Source organism: Clarias gariepinus, chromosome 1, assembly GCF_024256425.1.
Source record: "Clarias gariepinus isolate MV-2021 ecotype Netherlands chromosome 1, CGAR_prim_01v2, whole genome shotgun sequence".
NCBI classification, from domain to species: Eukaryota; Metazoa; Chordata; class Actinopteri; order Siluriformes; family Clariidae; genus Clarias; species Clarias gariepinus.
This window is the reverse complement of record NC_071100.1, coordinates 18,408,335-18,430,569: the sequence shown is the minus strand read 5'-3', so window position 1 is coordinate 18,430,569 and position 22,235 is coordinate 18,408,335. Positions and strand designations below refer to the sequence as shown.

Genomic DNA, 22,235 nt, shown 5'->3' with positions numbered 1-22,235 from the left:
TGGCAGAGAAGTATGTTAGAGTGGTGCAGGACATGTATGAGAGCTGTAAGACAGTGGTGAGGTGTGCTGTAGATGTGACAGAAGAGTTCAAGGTGGAGGTGGGTCTGCATCAAGGATTGGCTCTAAGCCCCTTTTTGTTTGCTCTGGTGATGGACAGGATGACAGATGAGGTTAGACAGGAGTTTCCTCCTGGACTATGATGTTTGCAGATGACATTGCTTTGTAGCAAGAGCAGGGAACAGGTGGGAGAAAATTTGGAGAGGTGGAGGTATGCACTGGAAAGCAGAGGAATGAAGGTTAGCCGCAGTAAGACGGAATACATGTGTGTGAATGAGAGGAACCCAAGAGAAACGGTGAGGATACAGGAATCAGAGGTAAAGAAGATGCAGGATTTTAAGTACTTAGGGTCAACGGTCCAGAGCAACGGAGAGTGTGGAAAGGAGGTGAAAAGGCGAGTATAGGCAGGTTGGAATGGGTAGAGAAAGGTTTCAGGTGTGTTGTGTGATAAAAGAGTATCAGCGAGGATGAAAGGAAAGGTGTACAGGACAGTGGTGAGACCAGCGATGCTCTACGGCTTAGTGACAGTGACACTGAAAAAAAGAGGTTTGAACTGCCAGGCAGGAGGACGAGAGGAAGACCAAAGAGGAGATTTATGGATGCAGTGAGAAAGGACATGAAGTTAGTTGGTGTGAGAGAAAAGGATGCAGAGTATAGGGTTAGATGGAGGCAGATGATTTGCTGTGGTGACCCCTGAAAGGGAACAGCTGAAAAACAGAGAAGAAGATTCTTAGTCAGTGCATAACAATGGTGTCAGAGTTGGGAAAATGCAGGCAAGGCATATTTGCAGATGTTAAGACTTTAATACATAAAGAAACATGAAATACAGTACAAAGACAACTAAAATGAACCCTAAAGCGACTACAAGGGTACACCAGTATATGAACAGATGTGAGACACTGACTAATGAAACAAAAGAGCTTAACAGCTTACATAAATCAGGGTGGTAAACTAGGTGCAGGTGAAAACCATTGAGAAGTGCAACATGGAAAATAAAGTCCAACCATGAGCAAGAAGTACAGAAAGTCGCAGGGAGCAGGGAGAGGGGTCATTCCCTGACGCATGGTCTAAGTCACCATATAATTTTGGTGATGTCTCAATTTGAAATGAACTACAGTATAGTCTTATATTTAATTCAATTTAATTTTATTTGTATAGCGCTTTTAACAATTGGCATTGTCCCAAAGCAGCTTTACACAATCAAAAGAATTATTTAAGTTTGTATGGAATTTGAATGTGTATGAATAAAAATGGTCAGATAGTCCCTGGTGAGCAAGCCGAGGGCGACAGTGGCAAGGAAAAACTCCCTGAGATGGTACTAGGAAGAAACCTTGGGAGGAACCAGACTCAACAGGGAATCCATCCTCATTTGGGTGAAACAGAGAGCAGGAATTGATCTGCATTCATACTGTGTGTTAGTTGGCAGGCAGTTCAGCATAACAGTTGATGTTAATTGATGTTAATATGAAGTCCAGTTAGTTATTGAAAACTCAGGTAGACTTGTATGAACTATCGAACTGTCAAGTTCTCAGAGAAACAGCTGCCAACACCAGTCGAGGCCAAACCATCTTCTAGGTAGAGTGAAACCGTCCCCAGACACGAGACGCATCCCAAAGATACACATGGGGCATCCATGTGACGAGATCTCCAACCAGAAGCGGGGCACCAGGATGTGTCAAACAGGTCAGGAAGGCAGAGGAAGTCTGGATCACTGGCAGCTCAGGAACGACATGTGTACCCCGCCAAAAAAAAAAAAAAAAAAAAAACCTTTCCCAGTTGTGTTGGACTAATGGCACTTAGTTCTTAACCTAGTTAACCCAGTGTAAGTATGTATCCAATGATGTAAACTTTAAAGCACTTTTTGTAAGTCGCTCTGGATAAGAGCGTCTGCCAAATGCCTAAATGTAAATGTGTAGCTCGACAGAGAGAGGGAAAGAGAGAGAGGGGGAGAGAGGGAAGAGAAAGAGGGGAGAGAGAGCAGAAGAGGAGTGATAACAGTTAGCAGTCACGTAATGTATTTTGTAAATGTATATTTACTGTAGAGTGCAAGCAGAGACTCCGGCAGGACTAACTATGATAGCATAACTAAAAGGGACAGCGAGAAGAAAACACAGACATGAGGGCTCCCTGAGATGAAAGCAACCAATCACCTCACCGTCAACAAACCTGAGTGATTAATGAGAGTGGGGAAGACAGCATCTTAACATACCAGTTCACCATAATACTCTACATCCATGAGTCCCCCAGATCTGCTCCTTTACCTAAGGCACATCTATTTATAAAAATGCTTGATTAAATAAAAGGTTTTTAGCCTGGACTTAAACACTGAGACTGTGTCTGAGTCCCGAACACTATTTGGAAGACTATTCCACAACTTTGGGGCTTTGTAAGAAAAAGCTCTGCCCCCAGCTGTATTTTTCATAATACGCGGTACTGACAAGCAGCCTGCATCCTTTGATCGAAGTAAGACACTAGCAGTTCACTCAGATACTGCGGTGCAAGACTATTTAATCCTTTATATGTCAAGAGTAGAATTTTAAAATCAATGCAAAATTTCACAGGGAGCCAATGAGATGAAGATAAGACAGGTGTGATGTGCTTGTGTCTTCTGGTTTTAGTGAGGACTCTCGCTGCTGCATTCTGGACTAGCTGAAGCTTGTTTATGCACCTAGTTGAACAGCCAGACAGTAGGGCATTACAGTAGTCCAACCTAGAGGGGATAAAAGCATGAACTAGTTTTTCTGCATGGTTTAGCGACAATATATTTTTATCTTGGCAATATTTCTGAGGTGAAAGAATGCTACCCTGGTGATATTATCTACATGAGCTTCAAATGAAAGGCTGGAATCTATAATCACACCGAGGTCTTTTACTGTTGCACTTGATGGAACAGAAAGGCCATCTAAAGTTACAGAGTGATCTAGAATCTTACTTCTAGCTGTATGCGGTCCTATGACTAGAACTTCTGTCTTATCTGGATTAAGCAGAAGGAAGTTAATTAGCATCCAACTTCTTATGTTCTGCACATTTTGCTCAACTTTAGTAAGCTAGTTTATCTCATCAGGTTTTGCTGAGATGTATAACTGTGTGTCGTCAGCATAACAGTGAAAACTAATACAATGCTTATGGATAATGTTGTCCAGAGGAAGCATGTAAAGGGAAAAAAAGCAGTGGCCCTAAAACTGAACCCTGTGGAACACCAAACTCCACTAGAGAACATGCAGAATAATCACCATTTAAGTATACATACTGATACTGATCGGTCAAATAGGATCTGAGCCAGAAGAGGGCTGTACCCTCAATTCCTACTACATTTTCTTATCTGTAAAGAAGAATACTATGATAAATGGTGTCAAAGGCTGCACTAAGGTCAAGTAGTACAAGCATGGTTACACAACCGTGATCAGAGGCCAATAGGAGGTCACTTACCACTTTAACGAGTGCTGTCTCTGTGCTATAATAAGACCTAAATCCTGACTGATACAGTTTATGTAAGATATTTCTATGTAGATATGAGCATAGCTGCTCCACTACTATCTTTTCCAGAATCTTAGAGATAAAGGGGAGGTTTGTTGGCCTGTAATTGGACAGCTGTCAGGGGTCACGGTCAGGTTTCTTAATAATCGGTTTAATAACTGCTAATTTAAAAGATTTTGGAACATAACCAATGATGAATGAAAAATTAATTATTCTCAAGAAGGGTTCTGTTATTGCTGGTACTATCTGTTTAAGAAAATGTGTCGGTATAGGGTCTAATATACAGGTTGATGAATTTGCAGAAGAGATGAGTGAAATTAGTTCATTCTTTTCAAAGGAAGTAAAGTATTCTACGTTCTGATCTGACAGGGCTAGTATTTAAACAGCTGCATAAATTACAGTGGAACCTCGGATTACAAGTAACGCGGTTTACAAGTGTTCTGCAAGACGAGCAAAGATTTTAAATGAAATTTACCTTGAAAAACGAGCATTTGGTTTACGAGCACCGAGTATCATGTTTCACGCATGCGCTTCTTGTTTAGACGACGAGCGTCATGTGATCACAACTGAGCCAACGGTTTTTCTCTCTCTTGCGCTGCGGAATCGTCTCCCCTGCTGGGTCTTAGTGCTCGTCTCTTACTGGTATAATCAACATCTGTGCACGCGTGTACTGTTTACTATAACACTGTGACTACGTGTGTGTGAAACATATTTTATTAAGTGTTTGGAAGCGCGTTGTTTCTTATAACACACATGTGAGTGCACGAGTAAGGCAAAAGAAATTCTCAATACAGAGGTTAAAAATCTATTTTCTTCCTCATCGCGGTGTGTTTGTGTGTGTGTGTGTGTGTGTGCGAGCGTAATTAGACACTGTGCCGGCTGTGTGTGTGTGTGTGTGTGTGAAACCCTCATTCACAAACGCACACGCGCGCACAGAAATGAAGGCAAGAGACACACACTCTGCTCTCTGAAGAAACTCTGTCGCAAATCTTTTTAGAGGTAAGGTACTAGGTCATTTGTTTGTTTGTTTTACTTTACAGCAGTGATTCTGTTAGTTTGCGCTCACACGAGTGTCATTACCGATGTTTATTGCTTTTTATTTTTTAAAATAAAACAGTGTAGGGGGAGAGAGACGTTGATTTATGACCTCTGTTTACGGAAGTGTAGTCCAGTGCGGAAGTTGCATTGTGGGTAATGCAGTCCGGTGTGTGTGAACGCGAATGTGAGATTTAGGATAGGATATTGAGCTTGAGTTTTGTTCTTCAATAGTTTTTTTATTTGGATTTAAATGCAGGATCCACCCGAAAGTTTGTAATATAACCTGACAACGCAGAAAATAAAAGAACGGGCATCGACGAGTTTGTCATCTCATCATTACACGAGGATGGATTAACAAGCTGTTATGCTGTCGTGAGCAAAATAAAAAAAAGCGGTGAAGCATTAATAATTTTGAACAGAACAACAGTCTTTCCGTTAATGTGTGTGTGAGTGTGTTTAAACGAAAGAAGAAAGTTTTAATGTGTAAGATGAGGAAAGGAAGACAGGAGGGGCTAAAAGCAAGAGTCTCCACTTACTCTAACCTCACACACACACACACACACACATACACAGTATGGACATAAATGCTCTACGCAAAGGGTCTTTCAGATTCTCAAAATGAATATTAAAATCAGAAATTTAGAGTACGGCCCTGGAGGTCTGTAAATGACAATTAGTGGAATCAACTGAGCTGACTTAATATTTGCAGCTACACTTGTTATGTTACTATAGAGAACTTCAAATGAGAAATTTGTGTCCGTGTTTTTGTATAATGGTCAAATTATCACTGTGAATAACTGCGACGCCTCCTCCTCTACCAGTTAACCGAGGCTGGAGTATGTAGCTGTACTGTATCTAGGGGGACTAGCTTCATTTAAAGCTACATATTCCTCCTGTTTAATCCAGGTTTCTTTTAAACAGAATATATCAAATTCCTGATCTGTGATAATTTCATTAACAATAACTGTTTTATATGTGAGAGATCTAATATTTAACAGTCCTAGCTTCAGATCAGAGGTGCCGGCTGCCCATTTAGTATGATCTGAGTTCTCTTTGTGTTAATTAAATTACTAAAACAGGCTTTCTGAGTCTTTCTAAATTTTTGCTTAGCTCGGGGAACAGACACAGTCTTAATATAAAGAACCCTGAGTGACAACTCTATGCAGCTAGCAGACGGTTGGTTTAGCCGGTCTGGGCTCTGTATTGTCACTGATTAACTAGGCCTCTTCTGAGACTATGAGCTATACTACAAGAAATGAGAGCAGCACCTTCCCGAGCGGGATAGACACTGTCCTGCTGTAACAGGCCAGCTTTGCCCTCAAAGGTCTTCCAATTATCTATGAAGCCCACGTTGTTTTCGAAGCACCACCTGGACATCCAGCGGTTCAGGGACCATAACCTGCTGTAAGCTATGTCGCCACGTCTCATTGGGATGGGACCAGAGCATATTACGTTATCGGACATCGCCTTCGCTAATTTGAACACCTCTATAAGGTTATTCTTGCTAACCTCTGATTGCGCAGAAGAGCAGAAGAGGTGTGCTCCGGTGGGCTAGCCTTAGCCTTAGCTTTGGCTGAACGAGTCGTCACCCACTCGCTCCTCTGTAAGGGCTCTAATGCCTGAATCGGGGGCTGGTTATCTCCACGTGCGGCACCCAGACTGTCCGTTATGGGAATAACGCTGCTCTCACACTCTCTAACCCTCTCTAAAGTCTCGATGCGCTCCTGTAACGCTGCTATCTTCTCCGTCAGAGTGCTCACTAACACACATCTATCACAAATAAAATTACCACTAACGACGAAACGAACACTGAACAAGCTGAACATTAGACATGATAACGTACCCTGAGTCGGGGGTTTAGTTGTTTTGAGCTGAATTCCGTTTGTTGTTCTTAGAAGAAGAAACGTGCGCGTTCTCCAAAAAGCGCAAAAAACGGGGGAAAAAGGCGAAGCCAAATAGTATGAAGATGTAAAAACTAGTTGCTATTAATATTATTATTGTATAAACGAAAAAGCTATATAATTTAAACGCTGATACAAATGCAAAACTTTCGCGGCACCGATACTAAAACAGGAAGCTACGTCACCAACAACAGGAAGCCATTTAATACCTGGTGACATCATCACATGATAGTGGAAATGGGGATAGGCTTCACATGTAGTGCTCTCCAGGTAAACGATTTAGTTCATAAAGTAAATCGAAATGTTTGGATAGGATTGCCGATTTCTTGTAACCGCATTTTCCCTGGATGTTTCCTGATGCAAATTTTTCGACGTGCAACTGTTAGTACTGTTAGTGTGTGTTAAGGTATCAGGTGTGTATTAGTTTTAAAATGCATCAAATGTAGTGTTTGTATTTATAGCAGCTTAGACTGTGGTTGGAGAGTAAGTAAACTATACCATAGGATCTTAGGGGTGTAACTTACCTAACAAGGAACTGGACGGAACAAATAAGGTAGTTTCTGAGTAGGCATTATGAAACCATGACTGCCATCCCCGCATTAAATCAGGGGTCTTATGTCTATGTCCCAAAAAAAAGGGACATCTCACCATATTGTGGTGATGCTGAAAGAGACAGCAATTATTTATTTATTTATTTTTTTCCAGAATTGCCACTGCGTATTTATTTATTTATTACTGGATGTTTGTTTTTATTTTTTTTTATAATTATGTAATGTTCATCATTTTAATGTCTTACTAGAATAATGTTTTTTTCTTGAATGTACATACATATGTATTTTTTTTCTGACAGTGTCTACTGAACCTACGTCTACACAAGTAACAAGTGAGTGACAGTTTATTACTTTAATTTTTATAACACATAAAATATTGGAGCAATTTCAGCTTTCAGATTTGTTCATTTTATATATCAAAGACCTACAGTACACTCTGTGTCTTATTATAGAAACTTTATAGTTTGTTTCTGTTTAATTCTAATTGTCATTTTTTTTTATCATAAAGACTCTGATTCTGGGTAATTGGTGGAAACATTACCTATTTTTTTATATTCATAATAATCTAATATATTAATATAATACTTTTTAATGTTTTTGTTTTTTTTAAAGCTTAGGGGTTATACTACTGTTACATCTGAAGCTTAGCTTTGTTCTCTGTGTGGAGTTTGCATGTTCTCCCTGTGATTGATGGGTTTCCTCTGGGTTCCCTAGTGTGTGTACAGTATATGTGTGTATGTATGTGTGTGTGTATACCTACATACATACATACAAGCACACACAGGTGCATCTCAATAAATTAGAATATCATTGAAAAGTTGGTTTACTTCAGTAACTCAATTCAAAAAGTGAAACTCATTTCATATTGATTACAAATTTTATTTAAAAGTTGACATTTAAGAGAATTTTAGTTCATTGCTCATCACACTCATTGCATAAAATGCGCTCATGAGTGTGCAATTGCGGTTTAAAATGTACTAAAGTGTTAAAGTATGTCTGTCAATTTGCGATGAAAATACAATTTCAAAATGCCACGTGAATGAAGTTGCAGTCACAGCTAGTAATATATTAATCCTTTACCAGGAGTGAGTGACTATGCTGGGCTACACTGTAACAAAGTCACATTTCACCTTACAGTAACATTAAACTTTTCAAAGTTTCATTCTATTTACTTTAAATTTTCACATTTAATTATGAAGTCTCTACATCCCCTTAAGAGTCATCAGAATTATTACAGTCATCACAACATCACACAATTGCACTGGGTAAATGAGCCTTGCTGTTATATATGCATTAAATGTGCAATATTTTTGTTCATTAAATGTATAAATAAGCAGGTGATTATGGGAGAATGTGAAATACAGAATGTTACTTATACCTCATACTGTATGGCAGTGCATGCTCAGTGTACACCTAATGAGTTAAATTGATGATCTGCATGATAAATGTGTAATTTTATATTCAAAGCTGTTTATGTAAGCTGACTTGGGAACTTTGCATCTTTATACTATGAGCTACTAGGTTACTACTTGGTTAGTAACCTAGTAACCCAGTGTAAGTATCTATCCAGTGATGTAAACTTTTTGTACAGTAAGTCGCTCTGAATAAGAGTGTCTTCCAAATGCCTAAATGTAATGGGAACTCAGGACACAGGACACACAGGAGAAGGAAAAATAACATTTATTTAAAAATTTTGCTCGTCTTGCAAACACTCGCAGACCAAGTTACTCACAATCCAGAGTTTTACTGTATTTCATTTTTTAAGTATAAATATTAAAAGAGATATGAAAATACACCTAGTCAGATTTGTGGATCATTATTGTCAATCTTTGGTTAGCATGCTGACACTTGGTGTTCCTAAAGATGAATAATCAGGAAAAGAGGACAGTAAACACAGTCTAATTCAGACATGAGCTAATGGTGACAAAGATCTACAAATTTTAGAGTAGAATTTTCCACATTATACTTCATTAGTAGTGATTGTTAAAATGACTTAGTCCACCTTTAACACATGTGCAGTATAGTGTTTCACATTTTAATGTCTTTCTACATGTTTAAATTACGGTTTTAAGAATGAGTTCATACATGTCTTTTTTTTTGACAGGTACTGCTATATTTCAACAGCATGCACAAAGTGAGTGACAGTTTATTACTTTAGTTTTTATAATGCATAAGGTAATGCAGCAACTTTAGCTTTCAGATTTGTTAATTTATCAAAGAGCTACACTTTAATTGCATCACATTATAGAAACTTACATTTTTTTCAACCATAAAGACTCTGATTACCCTAATTGCTGATTTCTGTGACGTGTTTTTTTTTTTTCAATAGGTCACAAATACGTTTCAAATAAAGATAATGTTTGTAGTTTAAGAAAGTGTTAGACACTCATTAATATAAATTGATGTGGTGAGAGATTGGAGACTTGTATCAACACAACATTTTTTTTCACTTTGATATTTTTGACAATTAAAATCCATATTTTATTGTGGTGACACTGTGGCTTAGTAACTACTGTTACATTTGAAGCTTAGCTTTGTTCTGTATGTGGAGTTTGTGTCGCGTGCGAGGGTCGTGGGCTGTGGAGATGGATCCAGAAGCAGGTGCAGGTCATGAGCTTCCCAGATCTCCTTTGGTGTCGCTGTAGTGAGAGCGGTGGCAACACGTGTGAGAGCCGTAGTCGTAGAAGCGGGAGCGTTACATCGGAGCCGTGAAGTGCGTCCGCGATGTCGTTGAGCCAAATCGAGGAAATGAGAGCGAGAGTACTAAACCGGGTGATTCGTCAGGGACGTAGTCGAGAAATAAAAGCGAAAGTTCAAAGCCGTTAAATCCGAGCGAAGCGATAAATCCAAATCGTGAGACGAGAGGCAAAAACGAGAAACAAAGCGAAATCGGCAACGTGAAAACACCATGAACTGAACCGCGAGAAAACCGCTTATAAACAACACACAATAATCCAGCGGCGAGACATCTGCTTCTTCTTCTTCTTTGGAGTTTAACGGCGGCTTGCATCCGTAAGTGTTGCACTACCGCCCCCTTCTGGTTGCTTTTCCTTTGGTGTTTCTCCACTCTATTTCCAGATTATTTCCTCCTCATTTTATATTCTACCCATCAAACCAGTAGTAACTAAGAAATTACAAATTGCATACACCAGATCCTGACAGCTATTGGATACCCTTGATCTGAGACTGTACAGTGCAGACAATGAATCACTTCCAATTAAGAATTTACTTATTTTTTACTTCTTTCCAACCCATTCTAATGCCATCATAATGGCATACAGTTCGACTGTATACACACTCAGTTCATTCGATGTTTGTTTGCTTTCTTCATTTCCCTGGTTACCTATAACAATTGCAGATCCAGTCCTTCCAGTTTCAGGTTCTTTTGATCCATCTGCGTAAATCTGAATATGGTCTCTATACTTGTGTTCCACATATCTATAAAATTAATCTACTACGTCTATATTTTTATTTATTAATTTGATTTGACGCAATTTAAAATCAACCTCCATGGTTTCCATTTTCCACACTGGATAGTCAGGCCATATCACAGTTGGACAGAACTCTTTTTCACTCACCCCCAAATCTCGAGGTGACTCATCTCCTACCCACCCAAAACTGTTATTTTGTACCATTTCCTTTTCCCAACAAGTTCGTATCACTTTCTTAGTGGAGTGACTGTCTCTGTGTCCTGTCATTGGATTAAAGGTCGTCCATAATCCAATAATTTACAAGCAGTTGCTTACGTCGAATGTTTAACGGCATTTCTCCCGCTTCCACTTGAAGCGCACATACTGGAGATGTTTTACTGCACCTAAGCATAACCTCAAAGCTCTAGCCTGAATTTTATCAAGCCTTGTAAGTACAGATTTGGATGCTGATCCGTAATCTATTATTGATCCTATTAAACTTACATATATACTGTATATTTCAGTTATTGATAGTCTGCACCCCATTCCAGTTCTGTTAAACACCTCATTGTATTAATTACTTTTTTGCATTTATCCTCTACCTTCCTTATTTTGTTCTACCCGGGTTAACCATGGATCAACCTTCTCCAAATTATTTCCATATAATTTTAAATTAATCCCCTCATTATTATTTTTTTCCAGTAAAAAACATTACTTTAGATTTTTCCACAGAGAATTTAAAGCCCCATTTTATTTCCCACCTCTTAACCTGCTGGATAACTTCTTGCATTTTCTTAACTATATACTCCATATTTCTTCCTCTTTTCCATATTGCCCCATCATCTGCAAACAAAGATCTCCCCATGTCCACTTGTACATTTCCATATATATCATTTATCATAATTGAAAATAACGTGGGACTTATTACACTCCCCTGGGGAGTTCCATTCTCTGCCATATGTTTACTAGACATTACTTTTCCTATCCTAACCTGAATTGTTCTGTCTTTCAGAAAATCCCTAATCCATTTAAAATTTCTTCCTCTAATTCCCATTTTATATAATTTAATCATCAACCCCTCTCTCCATAGCATGTCATATGCTTTTTTCACGTCGAAAAATACAGCTACAACTGTCTCTTTATTTATTTGAGCTTTCCGTATCTCATCTTCCAAGCATAACACTGCATCCATAGTATCCCTCCCTCTCCTAAATCCACTTTGATTTTCAGTCAGCATACCTTGTTTTTCCATTACATACATTAGTCTCTTATTTATCATTCTTTTCATTAGCTTACAGACATGAGAGTTCAGGGCAATGGGTCTATAGCTTGATGATTTACTAGGCTCTTTCCCAGGTTTTCTTATTGGTATAATAATGGCTTCTTTCCAACTTTTTGGTAATCTTCCTTCTTCCCATACTTTATTGTATTCTTCTTTGTCTTTCGGCTGTTCCCTTTCAGGGGTCGCCACAGCGAATCATCTGCCTCCATCTAACCCTATCCTCTGCATCCTCTTCTCTCACACCAACTAACTTCATGTCCTCTCTCACTGCATCCATAAATCTCCTCTTTGGTCTTCCTCTAGACCTCCTGCCTGGCAGTTCCAACCTCAGCATCCTTCTACCGATATATTCGCAATCTCTTCTCTGAACATGCCCAAACCACCTCAATCTGGCCTCTCTGAATTTATCTCCAAAACATCTAACGTGGGTTGTCCCTCTGATAAACTCATTCTTAATCCTATCCATCCTTGTCACTCCCAAAGAGAACCTCAACATCTTCAGCTCTGCTACCTCCAACTCTGCCTCCTGTCTTTTCTTCAGCGCCACTGTCTCTAAGCCGTAGAGCATCGCTGGTCTCACCACTGTCCTGTACACCTTTCCTTTCATTCTCGCTGATACTCTTTTATCGCACAACACACCTGACACTTTTCTCCACCCATTCCAACCTGCCTGTACCCGCCTCTTCACCTCCTTTTCACACTCTCCGTTGCTCTGGACCGTTGACCCTAAGTACTTAAAAGTACCCATACTTTATTGTATAATAACTTCTTCTTCCCCTCCTCACTCAAATGCTTTATGATTATATAACAAACCTTATCTTTCCCTGGTGCAGTCTTCCCAGTTTTTGCCAGTGCTTTGTTTAACTCTTCTATACTAAATGGTACATTTTGTTCACCTTCATCACTTGCCATTGCCTTCAGTGCCTCCAGATTTTCAGTGTTAGTTTTCTCTCTACCCCTCTTCCCTTCTTCAGATAAATTATTTGAGCTGTGAACTTGGGCAAACGTATTTACCAACATTTCAGCCTTTTCTTTATTTGTGACTGCAACTTCATTCTCATTACTCAACACCGAGTAGCTCCAATCTCTCCTTTCTCCACCCATCTTTTTAATCATTGCCCACACTTCTCCTATTTGAGTAGTGTCCCCAATTGAACTGCAGTAATTCCTCCAACATACTCTTTTTGCTTGTCTTACCGTTTTCCTTACTATTGCTTGTGCACATTTATACTGAATCATATTCATGAAATTGTGTGATCTTTTCATTACTTTAAACGCTTTATTTCTCTTTTGGACTGCTTTTTTACATTCATCATTGCACCATGGCACTTTCTTTCTTTTTAATTTACCTTGACTTTTTGGGACAGATTCGAGCGCTGCTATTATTATGCCCTAGCTTACTTTATTTTTAAGCATTTCTATATCGCCATCATATTCAATCTGATTTAAATATTTGTCACTTTCTTTCTGAAATTTATCCCAGTCAGCTTTTTCAAATACCCATCTTCCTCATGTTTCTTCAATAACTTGTGACACATTTATTTTAATTTTACACAAAACTGGATAGTGATCACTTCCTATTGTTCCTTCCTTATACTCATCCCAATTACACATTGCTGCCACACTGTTAGACACCAATGTAAGATCTACACTGTTAAAAATTGTCCCATTAAAAAACAGTTAGTAACTGGCAGCATGGTTGCCAGCAAGTTACTTTTAAAATAACAGTGTCTTGCTGTTGTTGAAATTTACAGTTTGTTGCTGTTTTTAAAAATACAGCATGAAGCTGTTATTTTCTACATTAACAGTAAATTCCTGTCAAAATAATTAACAGGTAATTAATGTTATTTTTTCTGTATGTTATACTGAAAAATGGACTGCTAATAAAAAAATGTGAAATTATTTTTCTAGATATTTAATTGATTTGCTAAAAAACATGTTTTAGTACAATGCACAAACATTAAAAATGTAACACAATGCAGTGTAACTTCAAAACCTGCTTTATTATATTTTTGAAAAACAAAAGCCACTTTGAATCACAGGATACAGTATTACTAAAATTAGTGGCTTTAGCACAGCAAGTGGAATGACTAAACAAACTTAAGATGGAAATAAAACTGAGTTAGTGTATCACACTAGTCCACATGGCATGCAAGGTCTACTAAAGGGTACAAATGTGATGTAGGCACCACCGCACATGCATTGTGGTGTCTGTAAAGATGTGATTTCAAAGCTGCTAATTTTGTGAACTTCCTGTTGCAGTCCTGAATGCAACAATGAAGAAACAAGTTAGGGATATTGCTGTGAATCCTCATGTGCTTCACATAGGCTACTGGAGTACTGCATTGTTGCCCACATAACTGACATGCAAACATGCTGACAAGTCAAAATGGTCAGTCTTTGGCCACAAAAAACGTAACTCCAAAATCTCAACAACAAAAAATCTCCACTAAAATAAAATGTCCATTAGCCTGCTGTACTGGACAAAGTAGCACTACAATACGAACTAACAACACTACACTTTTGAACAGGAATTATTCTTATTAAGTATTCAATTGTGTGACTTATTCTATTAAACTAACTTTGATCGAAGCAATCCAAAATACAGTCAACATTAAAGAAAAAAAAACAGCAACACTAGTACAGAAAAACTCCCCTCGGAATACAGTTACATACAAATTAGAACAAGCTTACCCAAATTTACAAGCACTGTTACCGAAATAAACACCGTGCAGTGGACTGTTGTGTCTAATATACATTTAAGGTATATTAGGCAATGAATTAAAAGATAGCAAGCTAAAAATAGCAAACAAGATGATGATAACTTCAGCGTGCTATTGAGCAATATCACTTTGTTGCTACAGTGTATAAAGGCTTACTTTGCAGATAAGTTTATAGTATATGATGTTTAATTGAACTCACCTCATAATAGGGGAATATTTAAATGGGAAATCCAGCTCCACTCTATGAAGCAGTTGGCACATTGACGTACTTAGAACTGAAATGAACATTTAAAATGTTACAATATCAGCTTCCACAAAAAGTGTATTTTGTTTAAAAGGAGGAAGGCAAATGTGCACTTACTGGTTAAGTCTCAGAATAAAGATCTCTTATAAATGAAAATCCATGTGTGCTCTGCAGTTTTCTGTTCCCAAAATACTGTTACGTACTGTTTTTTTGCCTTTGTGCAATAAATACGCTAAAATCCTGTTAAATTTTGTTTACATAATTTCACCAACCGTAAAAAAAACAGCAAAGCACTGGTTTTGAGCATAACAGGATTATGCTGTTAAAATTTTGCCGTGAATTAACAGCAAATTTTAACAGTGTAGAGCAGACTCCCTTCCAGTACTAACCTTTATTCTTGTTTTAGTTCCATCATTTAAACATACTAAATTTTCCTTCTCTAATAACTCTTCTATCACTTGCCCATTAATATCCACTTAATTCCACTTCCCCACAATGTATTATGTGCATTGAAGTCCCCACACCATATAAAATTACTACTACCTTGTCCCTCTATTTCCTTAAGCTGATTTAATTGCGGTCTTTTACATGGATTATAGAAATTTATAATTACAAATTTGCTCCCTTCCACTGCTACATACTCATATTCACTCCCTTAACCTACCACCCTGTGCGGCACCCATGTTTCACAAAAGTAACACACCCCCCTCCACCACCATTTACCCTATCCTATCTAATTGATACATACCCATATATAACAAAATCCAAATTTGGTTTTAGCCAGGATTTCTGAATACATATTTTTATTACAATACCTTTTTTTAAACTGTTTGAACTCTTGCCCGTTTGAAATCAGGCTCCTTACATTCCATTGAAGGAGCAACATTAACACAATAATTAACCCACACATTATCTCTTGGCTAGACTGTACACTTACTGTAGCTCATACCTCACCTCTTCCCACCTGCCATATCTAGGTGATGTATTGCTGCTTTTAGTATAATCTGGATTCTTTCTGTTTTAGATCTGATTTCAGCTGTGGCATTTGTTACTCCTGCTATAAATGTCACAATTTTCTTCTTCCCCTCCAACTGATCTTAACATTCTTGTTGGACTTCTTTTGTCACTCTCTCCATATTCCCTTTTACGAGTTTTATATTCTTTTTCTGACCATTCAACAGCCTCAGAATAAGAAAGGTTTTCCTTTTCTCTTATTTGCTGTATTTTCACTTGTTTTTTCATCATCAAATTTCACATCCCCCAAATGCAACACAGTGATTTCCTCCACAGCTACAACACTTCGGCTTCACTTCTTCCCCACATTTCCCATAATCGTGGTCTCCGCTACACCTGGCACATCATCTTTTTCTTTTGCAAACCTTAGCTACATGCCCAATTTCTTGGCATTTATAGCATCTCATTGGTTTAGTGTATATTCCCTCACTCTATATCTCATAAATCCATAATATACCTCTTTATGCACTTCCTTTGATTCAAACTCAACCAAAACAGATTCTGTTTCTACTTTTTCAACTTCCCATGTCAGTCTTACAGCACTTTTGACTGACTTGTTTTGTACCTTCATATCCTCAATTAGCCCTTTTATATTTACAGTAAAAGAAATTCCATATATCACTCCCTTACTACCACACATTCTTCTTTCTCCTACTCTTACTACTTTAACTATTTTAATTTTTCCCATACAACTCATCTTCATTGCCTTTTCCATCTGCTCCACACTATTACAACCTATACGTAAATTTCGATCTCCCAAGATTCTTGCATATTTTACTTCTCCTATTTTTCCTCTTATTATTTTTGTTAATTTAATTGGGTCCATCCTCTTAATTCCTCCCTCTCCTTCAAATCGTACCACTATATTAAACAATCTTTCCTTTATGACACTCTCCTTCATCATCTCTACCTTCACTTTCCGTTCCAGTTGTGCTAGCCTTACTTTTTTTCTTTCTCTTATGACTTGTACCTTTTCTTACTAAATTTCCTCTCCTGACTTCTTCCCAATCACTCTCTTTCCTCTCATCGCTACCAGTCCCCTCTTGCTCACTATATTCCATACCATTCGTACTCTTCCCTGCCATTTTGATAAAGTTGATATGAAGTGGCCGACGCAGAAGTGTGGGGAAACACCGCTACCGGACCTACTGTATACAGGCCGTCGGCCGATGCCTCCCACACCACTTCCCAATCGACTCACCACCAACTTTCAATGTGAATTTCAATCTTAGGATCAGGAATTGCTACCCTCCTCCGCTGTGGTGCCTCAGCTCGTTTCTCTCTTTTTTAAAAACTTAAAAACTTACGGGCTCAAGGTTGAGGAGCTCTCCTAAAACTAACAAGCTTGAAAACGTTAGCAGGATAACAGACCCGGCCCAGCGGCGAGACAGCGCGCTGCACTTCCTTATAAGCCGGAAGAAATCAGCACCAGATAAGCTATGTGCTGGCGGAGCGGTCTGGGGGCGTGTAAGAAGAGATGACAGCATGTGAAAAAATGACCGCGTGAGACAATATAAAAGTGATGAGAAGCCTGACAGCGTGGGAAAGAAGCTGTCAAGGGATGATGGCAGTCTTTGGACATGATGTATGCATAAGTTTGTGACAGTTTGCATGCATATATATATATATATATATATATATATATATATATATATCTACTGAACAAAAATATAAACGCAACACTTTTGTTTTTGCTCCTATTTTTAATGAGATGAACTCAAAGATCTGAAACATTTTCTACATAAACAAAATAACCATATCTCTCAAATATTGTTTACAAATCTGTCAAAATCCGTTACGATGAAGAACTGGAGTCAAGTCGAGACCCCAATGAGGACGACGAGCATGCAGATAAGCTTCCCTGAGACTGTTAGTTTGTGCAATATTTAAGAGATATGGTTATTTTGTTTATGTAGAAAATGTTTCAGATCTTTGAGTTCATCTCATAAAAAATGGGAGCAAAAACAAAAGTGTTGCTTTTATATTTTGTTCATACTGTATGTATATTAGGGCTGCACGATATTGGGAAAAAATTACATTGCGATATATTTTTTTCCTGCAATATATATTGCGATATGTACAAATTTATTCATGTTCATAAGGTGTTTTGAACTGCTGAAAAAACTAATAATAATTCAAAAATAATTAGGGTAATTTTGTAAGCATTTTTAAAGAATAAAAAGATATAAAAGTATAATCAAAACCCTGAAATAAAATAATTGTTTAAGCTTGTTTAAACAGTTTGGCTCACCTTATTCACTGTCAATTCAGGCAAATCAAGGCTCTAATAAGTTATGAAATTAATAATGAATGTTGCTTTTACCCTAATGAAAGGGAACTCATTTTGTGAATGAAAAGAGGACACTTTAATATCACATTAAGGAATTAACATGAGTGACAAAATAAGTAATTTAACATTTTATTTAACAACCCCTTTTTTAAAATACTTTTTTGAAAACAGATTAGTAAATATATTTTGTCACAAAATTTGAAAAAAAAAAAAACTTGAGTGGTAACAAATAAATTGTAATAAGCTAAACTTAACTCGTAATGACAATAACAAGTGTTGTTAACAATAATTATCTTACAATAAATAAAATATGTCAGAAGATTCTTTTTTTTTATTTTAGTCTGTATACTTTTTTTTTGCCAAAGTAAAACAAATGTTGGTCATCAGCTAACAAAAAATATTAAATTAAACTTTTCAACAACTAGGTTGTTGCTGCATAATATTTTACTTGTGATAAAAGCGCAGTTTTCACTTGTGCCTTGCATTTGTTGTACAGCTCTGGGGTGGTAATTTAAGAAAAATAAATGTGTGACGGCATAACATAACGCTTGTCACGCGAGCCGATCATGTTTGTAAAACCCTGCTTGGTGTTTATTGATACCATGTCTTTCGCAAGGTAAAATGTAATAGCATTAGTGACATCTTTATGTTGCTTAGAGCCCTTCTCGTAAGGCGTCACACTGGCAAACGCATCCGAAATAGTTTTTTTTTTTCTTTGGACGGCAATCTGATCTGGCTTTGCATTTGTCATGCATCAGGCTACCTTGTGGTGCCGACTTAAATGATCAAACAAATTCGTAGTGTTTCCGCGAGTTGCGGCAACAACTGCCAGGCACTCCCGACAAAGCACATGTTTTTGGTCAGCATCATCCTTTTTGTATCCAAAATACTTGCATATGACGGACGTTTCGGTTCTTTTTGCAACCAAATCTTCCATTTCGGCGCTTTTCTCCCGCACGTCCCGCACTCATTTAGCCATGCACATGCAGAGACTGCGTGTACTAGTGAGACTGCAAGTAGGTGAAGCAACGAGTGCTTTGTAGTTTTTAAAGAACCCTTAAATATGAGTTAATTACTTTATATTAGACAGATATATATCTGTGAATAGAAAGTTTAGAAATCTAGAAAGTACATTTTTAAATCAGACACACACAATTTTTTTTTATTTTGTCCTGCATCGTGACTGCCGCGATGTGAATACCGCGCATGCGTACATTTATTTGTGTACGTTTGAATGCTGTACGATGGCAACGCTACACTGTTTTATTGATGTTTAGGCAAAAGAAAGTTAAAAGAAAAAAGATTATTTCCTTAGATTCTGTCTTTCAATAAAGATTACAGTAACACATGAGAGCTTAACAGCTTACATAAATCAGGGTAATAAACTAGGTGCAGGTGAAAACTATTGAGAAGTGCAACACAGGAAATGAAGTCCAACCGTAAGCAAGAAATACAGAAAGTCTCAGAAAGCAAGGCGCCCTTTAGCGGTTATTCTCTGACACATGGTCTAAGTCACCATATAATTTTGGTGATGTCTTCATTTGATACGAACTACAGTATAGTCTTATATTTAAGTAACCGGGTGGTAGTTAAAGATGCATTAATTCCTGCACCCTATATAGTGTGTCTGTTTGGTGAGAATGGATACAAGGACTATTTAAGAAATGTTAGGTGATGTCAGCACATGAGGAGAAATGGGGATAGGCTTCACATGTAGTGCTCTATATGTAAAAGATTCAGTTTATAGAGTAAATCGAAATGTTTGGATTGGATTGCCGAATTCTTGTAACCGCATTTTTTTCTGGATGTTGATGTTTGTTTGCAGTAATTTGTGCAGATGCAAGTTGTTTCAAGTTGTTAGAATAGTGTGAATTAATATCAAGTAGGGATAACTGCAGGCTGGAGCAATAGGCGTGGGTCAGGCGTGCAGAGGGCATGTCAAAAGAAACTGGTGGATGAATGGAGCTTTTGTAGGGATAACTGCAGGCTGGAGCAATAGGCGTGCCGAAAGGTCGGGCGTGTAGAGGGCATGTCAAAAGAAACTGGTGGATGAATGGAGCTTTGGCCAATCAGTGTGCCAAAAGGTAGGGGGCGTGTTAAAAGGTGGGCGCGTGTCGACAGGTAGGGGGTGTGTCAAAAGGTTTCTCATTGGTGAATCGAGCTTCTGCGTTGGCCAATCAGCGGTAATCCTATTTATATGTAAGAACCTTTATTTTAGCGTGGAAGAACATGGCGGCGGTAAGGTTTGGTTTGGTTAGTCAATATAAAGAACTTTTTTCTTCATTTTCGTCATTTAATTGTTCGTTTAATTGTTGTCGACAGACACATATTACTGTAAGATGAAACACAAACAGGTTTTCCCTCGAAGTAAGGGTTGGCAGTTTGTATCGGTGTCCGAATGAGCAGATTGAGTGTACAGGTTGGGTGGAGTACACTCTTAAATGGAGCAGCTCTGCCTCTAAATAAAATGTTTTATTGGCTAAAATTGTGTCTGGTTACTGAATAAGTGCCACTTCAAAGGTTACTAAACTGTACCCATCCTCCTTCTTATTGTGGTGTTTTATGAACCATATTCGTCCTTATCAGGCAATGTCAAAGTCAACGTCATTGTCAAGTCTGCTACATGTACAGTGCATACATATAGAAAATTGATATTACTTTTCTCTCAACCCCTGTTACAAATAACACTGAAAAAAACTTAAATAAACCTAAAAAAAAAAAAACCCTAAATAACACAAACTTGGAGAACAACGTTGTTTTGGGGCCAGGGGTAGCTCAGTGGTTAAGGCATTGGATTATGGTTCGGAAGATCCCAGGTTCAAACCCCACAACCACCAAGTTGCCACTGTTGGGCCCTTGAGCAAGGCCCTTAACCCTCAACTGCTCAGATGTATAATGAGATAAAAATGTAAGTCGCTCTGGATAAGAGCGTCTGCCAAATGCCTAAATGTAAATGAGTTACTGTTCTGCAAAAAGGGACAGTTTACAGCACAGAAGGCTGATATGGTGAAAAACGGTACAGTGCAATAAGAATAGTGCAAGTGTGCTTATTTTAGTTGATTAAAGTGACATTATAAAGAGCAATATAAAACAGTATAAAAAAACGGTGAACAAAACAGTATAAACAAGAATGTTTTTAGTTTTTATGCAGTTTAAGTGAAACTACAGAAAAACAAGTGTCAGTTCAAAACATTCTAAATGACTAATTCTAACTTTTTTTGGTCTTGTTTAACAAATACAAAGTTAATAGTATTTCAAAAATATTAAAGATACATTAAAAATTTTATGACCAGTACTTTATTTTTTAAATAATTGTAATTTGATTTTGATTATGGGTTTAATACAGTTAAGGCTAAAAGGAATACAGCTCGAGCTCTATTGGGCATGCGCACATCAATCTAACGTTTTTTTCTCTCTTACTATACAATAAAACTTTTTGTATTACAGAAAGGATTAGTTTTAAACGTGAAAAATGATCCAATAGGTATAACAATTCATTTAATTGTTAGTTTCCGGTCTGAGCTTTATATCCCTTTTAGCCAGGACCATGACTCAAACGCGCGAGGATGAGTTAGTCAGTAGTAACCCGTGGCAACGCAGTAGAATGTTTAGAAAGGAATATTTGTAATATTGCTATTTTACAGAAAAGGATGGAACTTTAATTTAGAGGATTATGTTGGCTGCATTACTTAAACGCATTTAAAAAAAAAAATTGCGGTTAATATTAGCCTTTAAACAGGCAACTAGCGCAATCAATCATAAAGACCTTTCGGCACGCACCCTACCTTTCGGCACTCCCCAACCTTTTGACATGCCCATTACTCCGATTTGCAGCTACGACCTGTCTCCTTAATATGCTCTGAGATGTGTATTAGTTTTAAAATGCAATGAAATGTTTGTATTTATAGTACTTAAGACTAAGGTTGGCGAGTAAGTTAACTGCACCATAGGACCTTAGGTGTGTAATTTACTGTTTTTAGTTTTGTCAGATTTGTCACTAACAAGGAACTGGTCGAAAGAACCTTAAGCCTTTATCCTTTTTACAGCTTCAAAGCTCTTTAGAGTTTTCAAAGAACTTTTATATTAATGTCAGAAACAGACATAAATTAGGATAATTAAGGAAGTTAAACTAAGGAAGTTAGTGAGTAGGCATGATGAAGCCATGAATGCCATTCCTGCATTGAATCAGAGGTCTTATACCTATGTCCCAAGAGAAATGGACATCTCAGCAGGTACAGCAGGTCAGTC

The 22,235-nt window shown here is 37.8% G+C and overlaps 1 protein-coding gene across 1 annotated transcript in view; it reads left to right on the top strand.

Moving 5' to 3' along the window:
• Window positions 1-22,235, top strand: part of LOC128520545 (Fc receptor-like protein 5) — a 192,135-nt gene that overhangs the window by 65,589 nt on the left and 104,311 nt on the right. The window contains exons 8-9 of the mRNA XM_053494830.1: window positions 7,324-7,356; window positions 9,129-9,158. Of these exons, the coding sequence (XP_053350805.1) occupies window positions 7,324-7,356; window positions 9,129-9,158 (63 nt within the window). The remainder of the gene's footprint in view (window positions 1-7,323; window positions 7,357-9,128; window positions 9,159-22,235) is intronic.